A 23,388-nucleotide genomic window follows, 5' to 3' on the forward strand; every position below is an offset into this window, starting at 1 on the left:
GGCGGGCGCCGGGACGAAAGGACGGTGGGCCCCCAGGGGAGGGCCGGGGCGGCGGGCGGCCTCCTTCCCTCCCTCCTTCTTCCCTCTCTTCTTCCCTCTTTCCCTCCCTTCCTCCTTCCCTTCGTCGCGGAGCGCCCGTGCGCTGCGGTGTTGGCCCCGAGGGGCCGGCTGGCAGGAACCGGTGTCGGTCAGCCGGCGTGTGACTGACCGAGGGACGAGGCTGCCTGCTGCCGGCGGCTCCGGCCGGTCGTGTTCCTAAAGCGGCGTCTGGGTGAGCCGTGCCCTTCGCCGGAGAGGGAAACAGATGTTGGGCGTTAAACGGCCTGCAGCGGTTTTGCGGCAGTTCAGTCAGCAGTAAAGGAAGCTTGCAGCAGGAGATCTTCGTTTTTGAAACAAAACCCTCGGAGCTGGTAACCTGGCAGTGTTGTGTTATTACTGCTATGTATGTTGGAAGCACGTACAGCGCTGGCTGTATCGCAGTGTGTAGCGGCGTTCTCCATCTGTTTAAAAGTTATTTGGGGGGTGCTGGTGTGGTTGAATATTAATATTTTCTCTAGTATTTTGGGGTGTAAAAAAAGTGTTGATCTAATTAGAGAAGCTAGATTTATGTATCATAGTGTGTTCTTTTATTGTGTTAAGTACTACCTCTCTTTCTCTTTAGCAATGGGCTACTTTTGCCAGAGCCTGGTATCTCCTAGATGCGAAGATGCAGCCACCAGGAAAAATAGCAGCTGCAACTGTAATCAGACTTGAAGGCAGGCATAAACCTATTTATCATGCACTAAGTGAGTACTGCAGTAGATAAAAGCAAATTTGCTTTCCTTCGCTTGTATTTTTCTTCTGATTTCAGTTTTAAAATCAAGCCTGATACTTTACATTTTTCAATTATTTATATATTATAAATGCCTTTGTTTTCATTCTCATCTTTTTCTTTCATACCTCTCTACAACCTTATGTCGTTGTCTTTACCAATCCATATAAAGCTCATTATGAATTCATAATTTAGTAGCTGAATTACAGTGGGTTGTGCTTTCTTTTTTTTAAAAAACCTTGAACTGTGTTTCATTGCATGTAGATGTAAAGATTTAATTTGCAGTGCACATAATGAAACACTGATGTGATTCTTGATTAGATTTTCTGAATGCTACCTTTCAGCAGCTGCACAACACCACAGACTCTTGGAGTGGTTCTTTATTCTGAATAAAGTGCAGAGAAGTCCTGTCTTCATGAGGCAGTGGGCACAAACTGAAACACAGGAGGTTCCCTCTGAACATCAGGAATTTTTTTTTTTTTTTTTTTTTTTTTTTTTACTGCGAGGGTGACCAAGAGGTCTCCATCCTTGGAGATATTCAAAAGCTGGTCCTGCTTGAGCAGGGGTTTGGACAACATGACCTGCAGAGGTCCCTTCCAACCTCAGATATTCTGTGATAATGAGGCTGGAACCTGTCTGATTCTTAAATGGGAGATGTAATCATTGTTGAAAGATACCTTCAAATGAAAAAATCATTTTGCTTTTCTGCAAATTAGAAGATTCAGCAGTAAAGATGTATCTGTGATCTTGCTCATTATTTGTAATACTGCACTGCCTGTCTCATGGTGACAAGCATTTTATAGATAATAAAAAGGTGATCCTTCATATTGATGGTACAGTGTCTCCTGTAATACTCAAGCAAATTTTTCAAGAGACATTACTGAAACATAAACGAAGCATTAAACTTTGCTCATACATGTAGATTGTAGATACTAAAATTGTACTTGATCTGTTTTTCATAATAGAAGGTAGTATTTGTAGTATTCTAAAGATGTTTTAAGTACCAGACTTCTGCTGTTGCAAATTATGTCTTATCCACAAGATGTCACTGGAGACTAAGGCTGTCTGAAAAATAAAGCAGACACTGAGAGTAAATGTTTTTGGTTGTCCTGTGGGAAAGATCTTTGATACTTTTATGTCCATGAAGTTATAAAATTCTGGAAAGTCATTTCAAGGATAACTTTATTTTGTCTAAAGTATTCTATAAATCAGTACCAAATGCATTACACCTGAGATTGACTTCGATAGGTTACTACTACTGAGACATTTGATAACTCTCTAAGAGAGCAAAGTATGCATGAGTTTGTAGTTGGTGTACTTAATGCTTCTTTTTTTCTTCTTTTTTTTTTTTTTCCCCAAGCTAACAAGAAATATTTTAGTGTCTGTGAGAGAACAGTTCCTTAGACAGAATAACACTGTGGGGATTTTTTTGTTTTGTTTTTAATTTGGTATCCAGATACCCTTCCATAAAATCATTATTTATTTATTGTGTTGAAAAGTACCTGGAGCTGAATTTAAGCCCTGGTTAGGGAAGGAAAGAAATTTGATTTCCTGTATATTTATTTTCTCTTTTAGGGATAATCTTTCATTATTCTCCAGAGTTTTATATTTTTTAGATGCTGTCAGACCATATGCCTTAAATATGGGGATGCCACCTTGTTCAGGAGGTTTGAATCTGGATTTGTAGGTTTCTTCTGCACCTCCCCTTCTCTCTACCCTCAGCCCCTTGCGTCCTATCTTTGTGAGCAGCTTCACAATACAGAACCAAAAATAGTGGGCCAGGTTTTTAAAAAGTTGGGCTATCCGTTCTTTATGTTGGAGTGTGAGCAGGTGTAGGTGAGCCACTTCTGTCGCTTGGGTAGGATTTGCTGCTGTTCTCTGCATCCTCAAAGGCTAGGCTAGATGGAAGTGTCCTGCAAACCCAGTCTGTCCCAGGTGTTACTCTAGATTGCAATGTTAGTTTATAATGGCTAGAAGCAGCAGCTAAGACTTGTCTTCTAATGAAAGATTTGGCAAGTAGTTTGTCAGTCTTGTGAGCTAACAGTTGACAGTACAATGCCTACCTTTAATTACCATTTAGCGCTTAATTAAAATGTATGAGGAAAAATGCATGCACCTGAAGCATGTGTTTTTACTGTGTGATGGGAATTAATGAAGTTATAAATGTACAGAGATGTAAAATGGATTTACAGTGGCAGCTTAGTTTTATCTGAAGATGTGCAATGTATATGCTGTATGTAACAAATTGCATATACCATAATGTAATAGAATATACTGGCCTTGTTTTGTGCATTTCTTGAGGAAAACATACTTATATAATTCATAAAGGAATACTTCGATATTATAGCATGAAAATAGCCTAAAGGAAGAGTTTTCGTTTATGGTATTTTGTGAATATTTTTCAAAAGTAGGAGGCAATTGAACTGTGTGGAGATGGTGAATATTTTTGCTTTCTTCCTATTAAGTGCAGCCATCCCTGAGGTGATGGGAACAACACTGTTTAAGGATCAATGGAAAATAATGTACTAATTTGGAATTTTGAAGGAAACATTAGCTATCCCTAAATTCAATCTACTTTAAAAAGAACAGGTTGCAGTCATTATTCAGGTAGCATGTAAGTATCTTGGTTAGTTTTTCTGCTGGCTCTTTATTATTCATAATTGATCTATTGGTGTATGAAATTGTTAATTCAGTGTTTATTCAAGTAGAGAACTGTTGGCAAAGATTTCCTTAGATGAGCTTATTCTGTAATCTTCCCAACTGAAAAAAAAAGGCACAAAGTCCAGTGTCAGTTCTGTGACATTTATTTAGACATACAGTGATTTTAGAGCTGATCTGTTAGTGCTGACAGGCTGCATCAGTGAAGATGTTTAAATCGTGTTTGCACTTTAGCTCTACTTGAAAGTAGAGCTATAAAGGAACACAAGATTAAAAAATGGAAGAAAACAAATAGGATGTGAAACTTGCCTTGATTAATTTATATGCTCCTATAAAAAATGCATGCTCAATTTAAGTCTTTCTTAGTGTAGCTGCTTTGTTACCTACTCAAAAATGTTTTGATAAAATGAGCCTATTCAAACACATTATTCTAATATGGTAATGCATATGAGAGTGAACTTTGGACAAATCATTTTTCAATTGATTGAATGGGTGGTTATAGTTTACACAGCTGATCAAGATCATTACTTCTGAAATGAAAAATTACATCTTTTTTCATATTTTCATCATATTTTTCAGATAGTATGGGTTTTATTAGCACCTCATTAGTAAAGAAGATCTGTTAAAGTAGCTGGTTTTGGCAAGGTATTGGTGGTAGATTATAGACTTAAAAAAACTTTTGATATGAAAGTTGCTGCTATAACACTAAACATATCTGTATGTGCTGTAACATTCACTTCTGCTTGATTGATGAAAATGTGGGTTTTTTTCCCAACAGAGCTGTGTTAGGTTTTTTGTGGGGTTTTTCTCCCACCCCCCCCCGATCTTTCTGTTTCTTTTATATGTTTAGCCTGAGGCTCTAATTATTTAACAGAATTATTTTACTTATCCAAAATATTCAGTCCTCCAGTAAATGTTGGTACAATTTTTATGAGAAAACTAAAATTAAAAAAATACATAGGATAGCTGTTTAGAACTAACCTTTTTTTATTCTGGGTTTTTAGAAATACAGGTGCATATGCAGTATAATGTGTTGAATAAAGTGATGCGCTTGCTTGTAAGCCAGATTTCCAGATCTTAGCTGAATAATTGCAGTGGTTTAATTATCTATTCTGATGGTATTTTACCTTCTCACCTGCCTGCTAACCTGACAGTACTAACAAAAATAATAATTAAGGTTGGTATTTAAGTGCAGATTTGGATGGTATGACTCAAAAAGCTCAGATTTTTAAATATGAGCTTTATGAAATATGTATGTATGTGCTACTACATATGTATCGCACACTTTATAGTTATTTTGGTTGATTACTCCTATCGTTCTTTTAATATTTTCCACTAATTTCTACCTTGTAGGTGACTGCGGAGATCATGTTGTCATAATTAATACAAGACATATTGCCTTCTCTGGCAACAAATGGGAACAGAAAGTATATTCTTCACATACTGGGTAAGCTTTGTAATAAATATTCAGATGAGCTAGTGGTAAATTTAATGTCATATTTTCTTAATAGCTGAAGTCTTTTTTTAGTATATTGATTCAAAAGGGAGTTCCTACTTACATGTTTTTGGGTTTGTTTGCATGTGTTACGATGTTTAAAATGATGCAAACCTTTTTCTTTTTTGTTTTCTTTTGTTTTTTTTCCCCATGGTGTATGTTGTTAGGGAAATAATCTGACTTAAAAGTAGTCAGAGCAATTAAGTAAGTTAACAGATTTGGTGAGCCAGGTTGTTTTGTGTGAACCCATGAACCTAATGATCAGAACTATTCTATTTACTAAGCAGTAGAAGACATTCCTATTGGCACTGCACATTTAATTACATTATCCTACCAGTACCTATTTACCTAACAGTAAATATCAAGATTGATATATTATTGAATCAGAGGATTAAAAAAAAAGAAATTGGAAAAATGAGTGAGAAATGAGATGCTCTTAAGATGTATACAATAGTGTATAATATATTATTCTGGCAGACATAACGTTTACAGATGGAAGTACAATAACCAATTACAGATGCTGTGGCAATAATCAGTTCAGTCAAATAAGAACAGTTGCTCCTATTTTATACAGTGACAACACTAGATAATAATCTCTAAGTGTTAAAATGTATCCACTTGGGAGATTAATAAATCACATTGAGAAAGCTAATTTTGCTGGTACTAATGTTTCAGTCCTGAAATTCCATTGCTGAATTTCTGAGAGGTTCTTGTTCAGAGTTGATGGAAATGAATGTGCTTTTTTTTTTATCCCTCCACCCCTATAACTTCTTAAAAAATTTTCACTAGAAACTTGTGTGTAAGTTTAAGCACTTGCTTAAGTAGCTGAGTTGGTTTTGAGCAAGTGAAAAGAATTGTAGAATTAAAACAAATACTTAAATCTCTGCAGCTCCTTAAGTGGACATGTTTTAATGATGTTGGGTTTATTTTTATTTCACTTAGGCTGATACCTAGTAATGCAATTAAATCAAAATGAAACCCAGCTTTAGTTGACATCCATGTAATTTCTTGCACCACTGTATCATTCATTTAAAGTATGTGTGTTATGAGTTGGTGCGACTTCACCATATCACATAGACTTTAAAAAGATGGATGCATTGCAGTGTAAATCAAATTTTATTACTGTAGATATGCCAAATCGTGCCAAAGTTTATTTAAAATAATAAGAAAATAAATACTGTTCAAAGTGGTTGTCTTGTATGTCAGCCAGACTGGTTATGTGCCTTGATCATCTTCAAATATTACCAGTTTTGCATATCTTACTCCCATTGTATTGTGTAGCTGTGATGGTGTATTTAATAAGCAGTTTTATATCTATCTGCTTGTGAAACACAAACTTTTCAATACTCAAGTGAATAAATAAGAAAGTACAAATGGTATTAAACTTGCATACTTGACAGAATAGAATCTTTCTAATACTGCATAGTCGGTCTCGTGAGAAAATCTTCCTTTTTTGAAGGCTTATAATACCAATACACTGATGTTCAAGATGTATTGATATTGGTGTTAATATCATGCTTGAGCACATAGTGTTAAGCCTGTATGTTTGTTCTGTTTTTCTAGCTATCCTGGTGGTTTCAAACAAGTGACAGCAACTCAGCTCCATTTAAAGGATCCAACTGCTGTAAGTGTTCCCATTCTTCCCTTTCATCTGTAAATCTGATTTGTTTTCATTTAATTAGTTCCCCTAAACAACAGTTTAGCAGGTCTAAAGCTAAATTACAAACGTTCTGCTAACAGCTCTTAGAAGGTTGGCTTGTGACAGTGTTTTTGTAAACAGCACGTTTTGGGGGTTTTGAGGGTTAGATCATAGGTTCGTGGTTCTTCCATGCTGTCCAAATGAGCAAATCAAGTTCACTTGCTTCACTCATTTTTGACTGATTCACTTGCTTTTTGTTTCAGAGGTCTGACCTTTCTCACAAGAGGAGTAGCTGAAGTTAGACTTAGATAAGTTGTACTTCAGCTTACTAACCCTACTACTTTTTTAAGACCCAGCAAGAAAAATGCTAATCCTAAAAATGTTAGAAAGTGCACCTGCCTCTTTCTCCCAGTAAAATTCAACTGTAGGGTTTGTTAAATGATTTTTTTTTAAAAAAACTTTTCTGCAGTGCTGTGTGTTCATGGTCTGTGAAAGAATTGGAAATGGTGATTACATTGAACTTAAGCCTCTTTACTAAATTTCTGTATTAGACTGTTATTAATTCTGCTGAACATCAGTGTTGATATGTTTGTTACTGATTAAAAAACCAAGGTGCTAGATATGAACATTTTGGGATGTTGACTTACACAGTTACAAAATTGCTTTTACTGGGGTTTTGAATGGTCAGCCTTGGAGGACTGAATTCTCTAAGTATTAGTGTTTCTGAACACGATATGAGGCCCACAGAGATTAACAGTTATCTATGTTTATTTTTGACTTTGAAATGCTTTGGCTGGGATCACCTTATGTATAAACTATAAAAATGCTTCTTTCTTTTCCTAGAGAAATTTTATTTGCTGTAAAATTCTTGGGTTTTGTCAATGACTTTCAATCTACGATGTAGAAGTCCTGGTTTGTCCCAAGACTTTTTTATGCGAGGTGTTGTACAAGTACTCAATAAAAAAGCAGTCCACCACATGAATTTGCCTGGTTTTCATTTTAACTTCTGCAATTTCTTCCTTTATTTAAAGTGAAATGAAATCCCAGAGTTCAATATTATTTTCTGTCTAGAATTTTTCAGAACCACTTAAATGCTAAATGCTTTTGAAAACAGGCTCTAAGATAGTTGTAATTCCTTTGGGAATTGTTGATAGTTCCATGACTAAAATGGATTCTTCAACCTTTTTCATTTGAGCTTCAGGCAGACGCTGTGCACTGGGAGGCAGTATAACACAATTTGTTTGTTAGGGCCTGAGAACTGGATGTTCTATAAACTACCTTCTGGCATTCATTCATTCTGAAATACCTCTTTTCTTGCCAGACTCATAGATGAATTTCTGTGCAAACAGGGGAGGATTAAATGCATTGCCAATAACTAAAGCATTTTGGACAGAGGCTCAGCAAATGGTGATGTGGCTCAAGGCTTGGTCTAATTTAGAGAGAGAAGGGTTTTTTTAAACAGAATTGTGGAGAGCCTTCAGCAATTAACTCTTTCATTCTATTGAAGATGAAGTGTTTGGATGACCCTCTCATAAAGATGACTCATGTATTTTTGTCATAATCAATAGTAGTGGATGGTAGCTTGGCATGATATATTCTGTATGTGTAGCTCTTACAGGTTTTGACTTGCAAGTGATTTTTATGGCTAGAAACATGTATGTACTAGTTGAATTGTTTTGGTGTGAAAGACATTGGGGTATGACAAAGATGAAAATTATGATGGTGTTTTATTAACATGTTTTATTTTTAGAACTGGTTATTAAAACCTGAAAAACAATTACTGTAAAGAGAGCAATGCCTAGCCTAAGTAGCATCTGGATCTTCAAAATATGATCTAAATGACACATAGTTCTTGTGGAGACTTTTATAAATTGCTTTATTTGACTTCTTTGAATCAAAAAGAGACTTTTTCTCTTTTAATCGTGTTAAATTCAAATCCTGTGAAGCCAGTGGAATTAGGTAGGTTGTAGGAAGCAGACTGTATCTTTCTGTGGAAACAAAATCTTCATTCTGTAAAGCATTGTTTTCATCCTGGAGGCTACTCCTTTTTCTCTGCCCATGGTCCTGTTGTCTCCTGCTAGCTCATCCTGGTAGTGCTTCATTAGATGAGTCAACATTATTTTTTGAAATAGTGCTGTTACAGAAATTAAGGCACTAAATTAATGGAAGAGACTACTTCCAAGGAAAAGGATGTTGACATAACGTCTTGTAAATTTGTGTGGTGTTACACACAAGATTTTGCAATGAATATGACTATTTTCAGTATATGTAAGAAACAGATTAAAGCTTGTAAGATTCCATGAATGTGTGTATATAGTAGGACTCCAATACTGCTTAGCACTGTCTTTACTTACATATGTCTAAACTCAAACATAAAAATCCCCAAGATAAATATTTTTCCATTACAGTTTTGTTTAAACATAGTTTCTAGTATACAGAGAGACTGGTTTTAGGAAAAAATGGTACACAGCTAAAAGCTAATTTAAAAGGTTATAATGAGTAATTTGATGCCAAATGGTATAATTTATGTTTATGTGGGAGGCTGAAAGTTCTAAGTATAGTTGTCAGAATTTAGACATGTTTACTGCAGTATGGTTAGATAATCCTCCTTGATCATTTCTAGTTTCTTCATAAGGTACCAAGATAGGGATGGATGGTGATCTGATATTCTCACTTATGGAGGTTGACATCATTTATCTATCTTACTAACTTGGACCTTTATATTCCTTGCAGGTAGGAGTTAGTGTTTCGGATGGATTTTTGCTGAATTTTGAAAGTGCACATGCATTTTTTTCATAGGATTATAGGATGATTAGGTTGGAGAGAACCTCAGGAGATCTCTAGTCCAACCTACTCAAAGCAGTGTCAGCTATTAGGTCATATAAGGCTGCTGGGGGCTTATCCAGACTGGTCTTGAAAACCTCCCATAGCAACAATTTCCAATCCTTGACTTCTTTTTGTAGTTGAAAAGAAAAAAAAAAACAAAAACAAAAAACTGTGCCTATTATAAGTGTTTAATCTCAGATGTATAATTTTGTGCCTGAGATTGACAAAATATTACTCTTTTTTTCCACTTCTAAGTATCTTTTATGTTAATACAGGGCAGTGAATACAAAAAGAGGTCTGCATAGTTGATGTTTTGTATAGAACTTCATAGAAGTTCCATGTTCATTGTGCCAAGTTTTTCAGCACTTTGGAAAAAATCGCTTTTATGGAAGGGTAAAAATTACAGTGTGTTGCCAAAAAGATAGCAATAGTAAATAGTCTAGCACATTTTTACCTGTAGCACCTTTGAGTTCCTTTGGGAGGCATGGGGAAGGCAGTGTCTGTGAATCTGTTTAAAATTTCTAGTATTTTCATTTGTCTGCTCTTCTGGAGAATAGCAGAGAATAGCTCTCGTGTGTTGGACTTGGCCAGGCTACTTTAGGAAGTGCTTATTGAAGAAAAAAAGAGCTTCTTCACATTTCAGCCTTTTCTTTCTCTGACTTAGATTGAGTGTAAATTCTTGGACCACCCATAGACGAGAGTATTAAATACGTTCTTTAGGTGCAGCATAGCAGCTTGTTGCTGTAGTATGAAACAGCCTCTCAGTTCTTCAGGTTAATATAATACTAATACTCTGTATGCTATTACTACTCCCTTAAGATACATATTAGCGGACAACATTAATTTCTATTGTAGGTTGCTAAGAAAAATCTGTTTGAAAGGTTTTGTGTGTTTTGTTTGCCAAGGGAGTCTTTTGAAAATGAAGGAAACAGGTAAACCTTTTTATTTGAGATGCAGATGTTTGGAATGGATAGAAGTTTGGGGTTTTCATGTTTGTTTTTACTAAAATTTGCAGAAGTTTTGTTTAGTTGGAAAAATGCTGATAGACATGAGACCAACACTTTCAAAATTAGGATTCGAAGTACTTGGTGTGGGAAGACTAAAAGATGTGCTTTTAAATCTCACAGATTTGAGAGGGAGCAAAGATTACTTGGAAAAAACTTTCTGGAAAAATCTTACAGCTTTTAATTAAAATGCCTGCAAAATATGTTGACAGATCTTATCTGTAGAACCAGGTAGTAATCCTGTAAGGAAAAAGTTTTCAATCAATTTTTATTCTATTTCTAATTTTAAAAGTAGCCAAGACTTGGCTTACTTTTTTTTTGGCTGCATCAGAAACTCCCCCCCAAAAAAAGAAAAAGAAGAAATCATGTTTGGCTAATAACCAAATGCTCAGTGAGAGGATTGACCTTTAGGTATTCGGAGGCTGTATTGCCTCTGACAAAGAAATAATGGGCAATAATTGTTCAGAATGAATATTACCTGCTAGGGGAGATTATTAAGCGAGGCAGGGTGGCTCTATGCTGTGAGGAAGCCTCCAGGGCTGTCAGGGTTCTGGTTTGTTCAGCTGCTGGCACTGACACGAAGGGGCTTAAAATGTTCTAATTCTCCTTTTGAATGCTCTTTAGCAACCGCTTGCATGTCTAGACTTGCCATTGTATCTGCATAAGAATGATCTCTTGAAGAAAAGCTCGGACAGAAAACATGGTTAAGTCTTGCTGCTGGTATTTAAAAGCCCATTTTCTTTGCATCACTATGGGATAGTTGATATAATAATACGTACACACTAGAAGTTGGTTACTGAAACACCAGATACAGCGTTTTCTTCTATTGCTATGGAGTAATGTTTTTTGATTAAGTAGAGCACAACTTCAAAGTCTGGATTAGTAGGCACGCAGAAGTTAGTATAGCATGGAGAGGAGAATATTTTTATGGAACCTGCTGTCTTAAAACCTCTAGGTGCTCTAAATAAGTCTTAGAGCTGACTCAGTCTTTAGCTTTGTAGTAGACAAAAATAAATACTTCCTTGTTTAAAAAAATGTTAATCCATTTCTTACTTGAATTTGCAAGGCACTGATACTAATTTAAAGAACACATTAAAATTCTTACCTTTTAAGTGCTGAACAGTAGTGGAAAACAAAATGTCATGCAATGGAAGTTTATGTACAAATGATTCCTGTGGCAGTATTAAGTACATTCATTTTTGCTGTACTACACGTACAACTGTCAGAGGTAGAAAGGTGAAGCTCTTAGAATGCTTTTATAACACATGCAGTGAAAAGAACAGTATCATATACAGGACAGAAAACCAAGAACTGGTAAAAGGAAGATGTAGTATCAGGCTGTACCTCTGAGTAAGTGGTGTGTCTCCTGAAACTCTTCTAGGTTTTTTTAAGTATGCCCTGTAATTAATCCATGTGTTTTCTCTGGGGCGCTGTGTCCTTCCCATGTTCTAGAGTTGCTTCCTGGTGATTATTGGACTTAATTCAGCCATTAGGGTAGACTTTCTTCTGGAAATTTGGCCAATTATTTTGTGCTTCTTGGGACCAGGAGTGGTATTGCTCTGTTGATTTCCGTCTTTAAAGTATGTTTTATCTGGCAAAGAATCTTTTTCAGAACTTGGTCTCCATCAAGCATAGTCTGCAACTTGCATATGAGCCAAAGCCTACCACAAAAATTGAAATGTTCAAGCTTCATACAGTGTTTCAGATAAATATATTTTTTAATTTGTTCATACTCATAAAATGTTAGAGTGGGTAGTAAGGGACCGAAAGTGCAAGAGTTTTACTAGAGCTGCATTCTCTTCTCCTATATTAGCCCTTTAAATTGGAAAATAAAAAAGTAGTGTCATAAAACTGTGATTAAGAGCATGTCTATGCTGTCAGTATATAAATTAGCCAACTTGGAAAAAAGGTATTGCAATATTCAAGAAGACAATTGTAACTAAAGCCAATAGGAATTTCGTCATTCAAAAGAAATTAGGGCAGACAGCATTCTAGTACTTTAAAAATGCCCTCAATATTAATGCTCCGGTGGGCGTTAAGGGTTTACACATCTGATGGCGAATGTCTTTACCTGCTGGAGAAAGTGTCATGGCCTTTAGGAGTGAGTATTTGTGAAGACGTGGAATTTTGCAGGTTGCTGCTACTGGAGATAAAGGACTGGGGAGAGGAGGCAGTGGGAATCCATAACTAACTGAACAAACTGTTAAACTGTACTAATTAGTTTTAAACTGAGATCCAGGTTGCAGTGAGAACTGTGGGTAGGTAGACGACTTTGCCAATTTGAAATCCAACTGAAATCTACCTCTCATGTAAAATTAAGCTCTTGTTATTTTAATAGTTCAAAATAAAAATAATCGCATAGAAAACATAAGAAAGAATTGTCTTTTATTAGAAATGTATTACAAACAGATAGAAGGGTTTCTATTTTTATTCCTTAAAGAAACAGCATGTTCTATTGTGTGTTTTCAGGGAGCATTGAATCTGCGTTTGGGGTTTTGGATAAGCTCAGCAAAAGACTTTTTTCTTGCAATTCCATAGCTTATTATTTAGGGTTGGTGTATTTTTAGTAAAACTTGAGCATGTTCAGGTAACAGGAGAGCCCTTACATAACACCCTGTAAATATTGCTGGTTGAATCTGCCTTCTCTGTTACACAACCTTACTAAAGTTGCAAAAGCAGTCTGTACAGCTTCAGTTAAGCCTGTACTTCACTAAATTATTGACTTGTCATCACACCAAGCAGAGTGAGGTTCTGGCTGTAGGAAGAATTTTGGGCAAGGAGCTGGATGTAAACTTAGTCTTTCCAGGAGCTGGATTTGGATTTGCTTTGGCTTGTAGAAAAATCTTTGAGGCAGAAGTTACAATGAAGGAAGCTAGAGGTTTTCCAGCTCTACCTTCTCTGTCTTAGCTCCCTGTATGGTCTTCTGTTCTACAGTTGGACTAACTACCTTGAAGTTAATAATAAAAGTACAGTACAGGGCTTTGCTTAGTAATACCCTTTTTTGGGTTTTTTTTTCCTTTTTTTTTTTTTTTTCTCCCTTCTTGACCAAAGTGAATGAGGTTCAGGGGTGGGGTGGATGTTATAAATCTGCCTTTGATCTATTCCAGCAAGGAAGTTATGATCTGCTGCAGAAGCCAAGGGTTTGTTCCCTCTTTGCCCCTACAGTGAGTTGCTGGGGCAGGGATTATGCGTGCTCAAACTCAAGGTTGTTCTTCCTCTCTCTTGTTCTCCGCATGGGTATAATGTTTTCAAGGGACTCAGACATTAAAGGCTCTATGATGACCACAAAAACATGCAATTAAAAAATGAGCTGTTTGAAATGTCTACTTGGTGAGTTAATTCAGTTTCATTGAAACTCCAGAATGGGAGAGACTAACGATGAAGTCCAATTTTCTGCTCTGGATCAGGCAGGGATTTAATATCATCAGTGGCATAGACAGTAGGATTGAGTGCACCCTCAGCAAGTTTGCAGATGACACCAAGCCGAGTGGTGCAGTTGATTGACTAGAGGGAAGGGATGCCATCCACAGGGACCTGGACAGACTTCAGGAGCAGGCCCATGCAAACCTCATGAAGTTCAGCAAGGCTGAGTGCAAGGTTCTGCACCTGGGTTGGGACAATCCCCAGTGTCAATACAGGCTGGGGGATGAAGGGATTGAGAGTAGCCCTGTGAAGAAGGACTTGGGGTTACTGGGGAATGAAAAATTGGACATGAGCCAGCAATGTGTGATTGCAGCCCAGAAAGCCAACCATATCCTGGACTGCATCAAAAGAATTGTGGCCGGCAGGTCGAGGGAGGTGATTCTGCCCCTCTACTCTGCTCTGGTGAGACCCCACCTGGAGTACTGCATCCAGCTCTGGGGCCCCCAACATAAGAAGGACGTGGACCTGTTGGAGCAGGTCCAGAGGAGGGCCACAAAGATGGTCAGAGGACTGGAGCACCTTTCCGATAAGGAAAGGCTGAGAGAGTTGGCATTGTTCAGCCTAAAGAAGAGAAAACTCCAGGGAGGCCTTATTGTGACCTTTCAGTATATAAAGGGGGCTTATAAGAAAGATGGAGAATGACTTTTTATCAAGGCCTATAGTGACAGGACGAGGGACAACAGTTTTAAACTGAAAGGAGGTAGGTTTAGATTGGACACGAGGAAGAAATTTTTTTACAGTGAGGGTGGTGAGACACTAGAATGAGTTGCCCAGAGAAGTTGTGGATGTCCCATCCCTGGAAGTGTTCAAGGCCAGGTTGGACAGGGCTTTGAGCAACTTGATCTAGTTGAAGATGTCCCTGCCCATGGCAGGGTGGTTGGACTAGATGATCTTTGAAGGTCCCTCCCAACCCAAACCAGTCTATGATTCTGTGATCTGCCTGGCAATGAAAAAATGGTTTGTGCTTCATATGAGGGTGATTTTTCTATTGCAGATCTTGCAGTAATGCACTTCTTCCATGTGTGAGAGGGCACGGAAAGCCAGACAAGTTACCGAACAGTGTGGAGATTGGCAGAAGTACCAAAGCATACCTTGGATTATGCTTATTGCACTGAGCATACTTATCTAGAGAAACTATTATTGAATATATAATTATCCATGATCATTCATCACCCATTACCATTCTCCAAGTCCTGCTTTCATGTTAGTCTGTCGTCCCCAGAGGTTGTCAGTTGTGCAGCGACTGTATGCAACATTGAAAGTATTTCTTCGCTGTTTAACTTGAGCATATAAATCATTCTTTTCCAGTGTGACTTTTTAATAAGCACATTTTTACAACTGAACTGTTCTCTTTGTAATGTGGCTAAAAAAATCAAATCAGATTCAGCAGGCAGAAGTATCTACAACTAGAAAAGACCAGCTGTTTGTTTAGCTCACTGATTTGTTTCAACAGATGTCTGTGTCACATGCTGCAGAGGAAGATGAAAAATTGGGCACAAACATCGGCTGTTTGAAGAAGTAAAATATTTAACAATGTTCATTAAAGTATTTTAAAGTATCTCTTTTAATTGGAGTGAAATCATTAAATAACTAGCTCTGTGTATCTGTAGGTCAGAGGTCATATGTTGGACCACATGTATGTACAATTTATTAATCGAAGGAATTAACACTGCTTCCCTCACAACCTGAAGTTAAAAGTCATTTTTAAATAAAGAAAAAAATCCCCACAGTTAGGCAGTATGTTGTGATGTCTCTGGATCTGTTGCTTTAGGTCTGATATATTTTGATCTTTTATTGGCTATAAGGAAAAAAATTGGGTACAGAATTAAAATTGTTGATGGTAAAAGGGCTGTTCACATGAGCTGCTGTTAATATCCATGTGTTTTCTTACATTGTTATGGTGTCTCACTTGACTTTCAATATTCAGTAAACTAGTGAAGGTTTGTTTTCTGTCTTCCTCTTGCCTTTGTCTAAGTACATGATATAGTGACCTAAATAAACTGTAGTATGCTGTACAAGCATGAATAGTTCTTATCCCTAAAAGCATTAGCTTTCATCTTTGTTTTTTAATAGTTGCTTAATAATTTTTATTAGAGAAGGTATCAATGCTACAGATTACTCTGCCCAACCTGATGTATTTCTTCTATCATCTTGGTTTATTAGGTTTGTCCACAGATCTATGGTACTGGCTGCATAACATCTGAAAACCTTAATGATGTTGATGCTTCTCTAAATGCTTTCAGAGTTTCTCAAGGCATATAGTATATGTTTATGAGGATCCTAAGACAATGTTACTGTCTGTTATGTGGCAAAATGAAAATAATACTGGGGCCAAACTATCTTGAGTGTTCAACTTCAGTATCTGAGTAGAAATGCCTGCAAGTTTAAAAACTAGCACTTCTCATTAATTTCACTTGTAACAATTAACCATTCTGTCTTAACTATGTGGTTCCGTCTGGGAACTCAGTATTAGTGATTGTCTCTAAAATTTTGATTGAATTCCTTTAATTTTATAAAAAGAAGCAACTTTGCTCAGTACGCTTTTCAAAATATCTGGATGCCTGGGAGATTTGTTTGTGCTTAATGCACTGCATTTCAGCGTGGCTTATTGACTTCAGTTTAACATTGCGCTAAGCATGCCTGGCTAGTTTCTGATTTGGAGCTTGTTTATGTCTGGGTGGCTTGGAGCCAAAACTGCACATACGTCTATCCCAAATGCTTTGATGTCCTTTATAAAACCCTTTTTGTCTCCTACAGTTGCATGCCTTGTTTTACATTTACAAATGTTCCCTTTCTGGGTGAAGTTCATAACAATGTGTTTTGTATTTAAATGACAGGCATCTATACTAGAGTTCAAGAGAAATCCTGTTGAATATTGTTACTTTTCAGTAAGCATCATCTAGTGTAGATGTACAAATTCTATTCGTTCCTGATGCTCAGAAGTGAGATCGTTCATCTGGAACTAATACCAAGGGAATAAATTATGCATGTGTATAGTATGTTCGTGATGCAGTGTCTTGGTATGTCAGCTTTGCTTAAGATGCATTAATTATATAGAAGTTTCAAACACAGCAAATTACAGTGTTAAACTAGATGCTGAGAACACTTGGTAAATTTGTTAGAGCCTAATTTTTTTCCTCAATAACGGGTGTATATAAGCGTGCAATACAATATGGAGTTAACATAAGCTTCTCAATTCTTTTCAAAGCTGAATGATCACGTGCAATTATCCACAATGCTAAACATAGCTCTTAACTTTCTAAGCTGAAATTATCTATGCGGCTGTTATAGTAAGTATTGCTTCTTCCAAAACAGTAAGTCTAGAGCACCTTCTAAATGTGGTGCCAGAGTTGTTCAGCCTGGAAGAAGTTGACTGAAAAGAGGTTCAATGACTAGTGGAATGGACAGAGGGAAACCCAGCTTACCTTTTTCATTTTATTTATAGCCTGTCTGATTATTTGTTGCCATGTTATCTTTCCTCAGATTGTTAAACTGACTGTTTACAGAATGCTTCCAAAAAACCTTCAGAGAAGAACTATGATGCAGAGGCTGCATCTGTTCCCAGAAGATGTGAGTTGTCATGCAGTTCCATTTTCATTCCTGTGCGATTTGGAGTGAAGAAGGAGTGTTAGCAATAGCAAAATTCTTGTTGTAAGAAGATAAATTAAGACAAATCAAGCTGCTTTTTATTTATATATGGAGAATCGTATTTAATAGCCACTGATGACCAAACACTTCACTTTTTTGAATCCACTTAAAACTTTACTCAGAACCTACACGTTAACTGCAAGACAGGGAAAAGACAAAAGCAAAATGGTATGCATCTTTAGTAGTCATGTGATACAATCAACCCTCATGATATCGCGTGATTGTCTAAGATATGTGTGAGATTGTCTTCTGTATTTCGAACAAACACTTAGCACGAAGAATGCAGTATTGTTGACAAATTTTGGTCTGGATTAGGGGGGGAGTGGTGGTGTTTTTTAAACAATCAGATAGCTAAGACTGTTTCCACCTGCCTCAGGTTATTCCAGAAGATATACAGAAGAATCTTCTACAAGAGATTCCTCAGCCACGTGCAGTCCCCAAGAGGTTAGATGAATATACACCAGAAGAAATTGCTGCCTTTCCGAAGGTTTGGACTCCGTAAGTATCTTAGATTTTTTTAAAAGGGTACTTTGACTGAATATGTGCTATATAGACTTTCACATTATCAGTAAGAAAAAGGAATTATTTTTCTCTTCATGTCATCTTTTGGGGAGGGAGAAGAGGTTACTAAACCAAAGAATGGTCATATTAGAAGGGAGTGGTTGCTAAGTTTTTTGTATTTCTGACCTTTCTTTTAATGAGAAAAGCTTTACTTAAAATATTTTCAACTCTTTCCTTCATCAAAATGAGTTGAGTAAAACTTGAGTAAAAAACTTCATTAACCTCTTTGAGTTGTATGTACTCTATAATACGTAACTGTTAGCCATAGCCAAAGGAAACACCATGTGGCTCTGTGAGGGAACGATTTATTGTAAGGGGGGGAATGCTTCAGATTTTCTCCAGAGGAAGGGAAAGAATTCTGCTAAATTAGCCCTTGGAGAGTAGATCTTTGGCATGGAACATACCACGTGTTTATTTTGATAAATAGTTTCTTTTCCTTGTGCAAAATCATTTCCACAGTAGTTGTGTGGCATATGAGTGAGTATTTGTGGTTTGCTTTACACCACCACATGCAGCATTGAGTCAACCTGCTTGTGAAAATAATGTGTTACGTTCGGGACATTTTCTGATTAGTACCAGTATGATTTTTCCTGTGTTTATTTTGAAAGTCCTGTTCATGCTTAGGATCCCATTACAGTAGTCAACAGAGAAATTTATTTTGAAAGATGGCCCCTTTCCTGAGTATTCTAATGAAATTCAAGAAAAAATGTAACACGTAGGGAGGTGGGGAAAGGTGTAAATAAACTAGCACCAGGACCAACTTGGTGGTCTATCTCCAGTTAGATTACTGGTATTTCTATTTTGATTGTAGTGTTTGAAATGTTATGCTTCAATTTGTCATGTAAAAAAGTGTTCCTGTGTACTTATACACTAATCCTCGAAAATAGACCTGATAGAAGTCTCCAATTGTGTGTCATCCTGTTGAGTAGTTCCACTGAACCAGATGTTAGCTGCGTGTGGACAGAGGTCAGCTGTTGAAATGGTAATAGCAGCTTATTTCTCATGAGTCTGCTTAAGATACAATCTCTCAGGTGTCTTGACAGCTGAATGATCACAGAATGGTTGAGGTTGGAAGGGACCTCTGGAGGTCATCTGGTCCAACCCCTCTGCTCAAGCAGGGCAATGTAGAGCCAGTTGCCCAGGACCATGTCCACACTGCTTTTGAATATCTCCAAGGATGGAGACTCCACATCCTTTCTGGGCAAACTGTCCCAGTGCTCAGTCACTCTCATAGTAAAAAAGTGTTTCCTGATGTTCATTTGGAACCTCCTTTGTTTCACTTAGTCTTGTTCAGATCAACAGGACTGGACACTTCATGTTTTTACAGGAGCATTTTATAGGTTCAGTGTACATTTTCACATCCAGCAGGTTGCAGAAGACCATTAGAAAATGATCTGCAGCAACTATGTGGTTTAGATTTGTAGCTAGTAGTGACTGGATAGTAGGAAGCCTTGTACAGTAGAAGAAATCATTGTACGATAGCAAAACCAGTAACCTTTCAAACAAAGGAAGCCTTTAAATACAAAGAGAGGGGGCGTTTTAAGTAGGAAGGTAAAGTTAGTCTGGAGGAACAAAACAGAATTTGAATTAATGAAGAGAAAGGGAAATTCACATAAGAATAATACTCTTAAGTGGTCTATCAGTAGAAGGACAAAGCAAATAATTTTTAGTGCATGGCCAAAGCTGCTGGTATACCTTTAAAGGTGGCCTGATGCTTTTTGCTTGCTGAAATTAATATTAAAGGATTTGGGCGGGGGGGGGAGGGTAAGTAAATTAAACATTTTAAGTTACAGCATGTATTTTCTCTGCATTATAAGGCACATGCAAATAAGGGTATTTACTCTTCATAGGCAGCAGAGATATGTGGACAAGAGATGTAACCTTTCCAGAAGAATGGTGGTAATAGGATAACATAAATGAACACTCGAGAAGGACCTTCTTGCAATTCAAAAGCACAAAAGAGTGTGCTCCTAATTCCTTTTATGGGCCAGCAGCTCTCACTGCTTAAGCCAGACAAATGCAATTAAGAAATCCCGGGAATTATGTAGGACAAATGTCTGTATCCGTTTTGCATATATTTATAGGATTTGTATTCCTTTGAGGGGAAAACTGAGTAATGGTCCATTGTTCTGTCACATGTTTAACAGAAACCAAAATATTTTTTTAGTGAAACTTCTTAACGTTAGTGGGCTTTTGCTTGCAAATCCTAATAATAATAGGAGAAAGTTAGTCTGTGACATTTATCTAGTCTTAAGTGAAAAAGCATGTGTAGAACTCTATTTATGTATAATGTGTATTTGTGCTTGCACATCCACACACATAGTAGTCGTACAGAGTTGCATTGAATTTTTAGGTCAGAGACAGGATGAGACCTTTCATTTGCGGAATGTTTTTCCTCTGCTTTTAGTGATTGAACTTGGTGAAGCATACGATATCATGAGGGTTGATTGTATCACGTGACTACTAAAGATGCACACCATTTTGCTTTTGTCTTTTTGTGTGTTTTCCCTGTCTTGCAGTTAATGTGTAAGTTCTGAGTAAAAGTTTTAAGTGGATTCAAAAAAGTGAAGTGTTTGGTCATCAGTGGCTATTAAATATGATTCTCCAGATGTGACTCATGGCTTGGGAAGTTGTAAATATTGCTGTATATTTATCTTGTTTCTTTTTCGCTGTGCATCTGCCACTGAGATGATGGAGTTTTCATGTGACCTAGAAGGGCAGATCTTATATGTGTATAGTAAATATATGAGCAGTTGCTAAACAGCCTGTCTTATGATAAAATTTGAAATTTATTGAATTCTTAATGCTGGGCTTCTTTTAAGTGCCAAAGGCAAAGAGCTGTGGGAATTAAGCAAGTAGGGTAGAGTATGATCTGGAGCCTTCCAGATGGTTGGTACCAACTTGTGCTCTTCTGCTGATTTTCAGTATGTAGAGTTTAATGTGGTTTTTTGTAGGAAAAATTTAAATATCGCGTGAATGTTATTTAGATAACATGTAAAAGAAGCGTGTTCTACACACAAAAAAAAGTGTGTTTATGTATCAGTATCTAGACACTCCTTTGTGATAGTGCTTGCTTAATATAGGTTGACTTAGGCCTTTATTCTAAAATAGGGGAAGGGCACTGACAGCATAAAAAGAAGAGCATTTTGGAAATTACTTGGGTTTTGTCGTATTTCTCCTGTGTTCTCATGAATGTGGTTAATACTTTCAAAAGCTTATTAAGAAATCAGTTGTAATTAGGCTCCTGATCCTAGATGATAGTAAAATAAAGTCTGTGTGTCAGTTCTGTGTAATCTGAGGTACCTCAGTATTACAGTCTCTGTTGAAAGGGAAAAAAGTCCAGCAATGCTTTAAGCCCTCTTCAGAGTGGAAATAGGTAGACTGATTTTCTACTTTTTCTAATCTGTATCAGTTATACACATTGCTATGTTTGTTTTTATCCTCACTACTGGATGGAGTTTAAAATGCTGAGATCTCCTGGTTCTGAGAGATTTCAGTGGATATTACCCCTGAAGAAATTTAGACTGCACCAATGACCAGAATTCTACAATGCATTAGAGTAAAGCTGATAAGCCTCTCATGGAGTATGGTATATTATACTCTTGTATAACTGTCTTTAGTACTAATAGTATAGTCTTGCTTGAGTTCATTTCCACAGCACTGGGCCACCTTAACTTTGTTGACATGTAGGTGTGTGTGGCAGAGGACAAGTAAACTTGATGCCATCTAATTTAGTCATTGCTGTCAAACTAAGTTTCCTAAAAGCTTCATGTTAGCATTGAGAAAACTACTTGAGCATGTTGATTCTTGGGGAAAATCTGCAGGTAAGAACACTATTTTGAAGCTAGATTTGAAGCTAGAATTCCCCTCCCATCATTTCCTGGAATCATTCCCTCTGGAGGAATTCCAAGCTCACAGAACATGTATGCATTCCATTTTTTATATTTCTCTCCTCCACAATCTCGTCCTGATCAGTTTTCAGTGAGTGCAATCTGTATACAGTCTTTTTACTCCATGCCAGTTACAGAGGTTGGGGAGTGCTGCTGCCTTAGAAGCCCTGCAGCTGATTTGGAGGCTTTCAAGTGGGAGGATCATAGTGCTTCTCCTGTGGGTTGGGTGGGTAACTCAAGTGGGTATTCTGGTGAGAAGAACCAGGGCAATGGGTGGACCTGAGAGGAATGGAATAGAGGGTCTGAAATGAATGTGAGAGAATGCTAGAGAGGAGTGGAGTTAGTGGCCTCTGGGTGGGCTAGGGGGAAACAAAGGGGAGTTAGGGAGAACTTTAACACTCTGAGTAGAGAGACTAGGCCAGAAGTTTCCCTTCAGTCAGCTACTCTAGCTAGAGCCACTTTTAAAGGCAGGAGGAAATACCTAACACGGCTACCACACCTTTGCTGTGTTGGACTTTAGTCCTGTCTTCTTTTCTGCTCTCAGGAACTGGTTAAGTCCTAGCAGAGGGATCAAGAATGAAGGTGGTTATCTACCATCTCTCCACTAGCTGCAGGGCTTATTGCTGTAGTCGCTGTTGTAATTTCAGCTTCTTGTCCTGGCCTGCAACCAGACCATTGTGGATGTCAGATATTAGTGTCAAATAGATGAGTTTTAGTTTAACCTTCATCTCACTTCTCTGGCAGTTTTGATGTTGGGCAGAGTTTCCAATTTGAAGTAATGGGAAAAATGATGATGCTTTTCTTCCTGACTGAGAGAATAAATGCATTATGGTGATTCTCTAGCACTCAGAGTACTAGGGGGGGGGGGGAAGGGCTTAGTTGTGAAATAAAAGACACAGAATTGAGCAAATTTGGTAAAGTAACTTTCTGAGGTGATAAGTAAAACGGGGGGATTAAAGTGAATTGTAGTGGTCACTGTTCTGATTAAAATGCCAAATGAGTGTCTGAGAATAGACAGCTTTGCACCAAAGGCACTGAAAGAAAGGCTCTATGAATATCCAGCTGTAATAGACTCTATGTTCTGAACTCTTTCAGTGTGTGTGAGCCCATGGAAGAAGTGGTGTTTGCATTACTCCTTTCAAAGACTGTAGAAACAACAAAGATTTAAATGTTTACGTATTCTTTAATGATGTCACTTTTTTAGAGGTGTATCGCAAAAAGGTTCTTTTAAAAATGAGTCAAAAAAGGGACGAAATACTGTAGACAGCTTTGTTCAACAAACCAAAGACAGGTTAGTTAAAATGTAATTGTATAAACCTGATACTCTTTACAGTTTGTGGTGTATTGAAAAAACAGCTACCTGACATGAAAATTGTTTCAGAAGAGTTTTAAATGTAAAGGGAACATTAGTTGGTGTTTGGAAATCCAGATAC

General features: G+C 37.3%; 1 protein-coding gene across 7 annotated transcripts in view; it reads left to right on the plus strand.

Moving 5' to 3' along the window:
• The window catches only part of MRPL13 (mitochondrial ribosomal protein L13), a 45,940-nt gene that overhangs the window by 162 nt on the left and 22,390 nt on the right, over nucleotides 1-23,388 (plus strand). For 6 of the 7 annotated variants that reach the window (XR_774954.1, XM_010576964.1, XM_010576965.1 and 3 more), the window contains exons 2-6: nucleotides 662-785; nucleotides 4,823-4,916; nucleotides 6,528-6,588; nucleotides 17,340-17,426; nucleotides 17,881-18,002. Coding sequence is in view for 6 of the 7 variants with exons in the window: in XM_010576964.1 (XP_010575266.1) it covers nucleotides 662-785; nucleotides 4,823-4,916; nucleotides 6,528-6,588; nucleotides 17,340-17,426; nucleotides 17,881-18,002 (488 nt within the window). In the remaining variant the exon portion in view is untranslated. The remainder of the gene's footprint in view (nucleotides 1-661; nucleotides 786-4,822; nucleotides 4,917-6,527; nucleotides 6,589-17,339; nucleotides 17,427-17,880; nucleotides 18,003-23,388) is intronic. The other variant, XM_010576967.1, reaches the window with a different exon arrangement.

The sequence above is a fragment of the Haliaeetus leucocephalus genome, unplaced genomic scaffold, assembly GCF_000737465.1.
Source record: "Haliaeetus leucocephalus isolate CR32 unplaced genomic scaffold, Haliaeetus_leucocephalus-4.0 Scaffold555, whole genome shotgun sequence".
NCBI classification, from domain to species: domain Eukaryota; kingdom Metazoa; phylum Chordata; class Aves; order Accipitriformes; family Accipitridae; genus Haliaeetus; species Haliaeetus leucocephalus.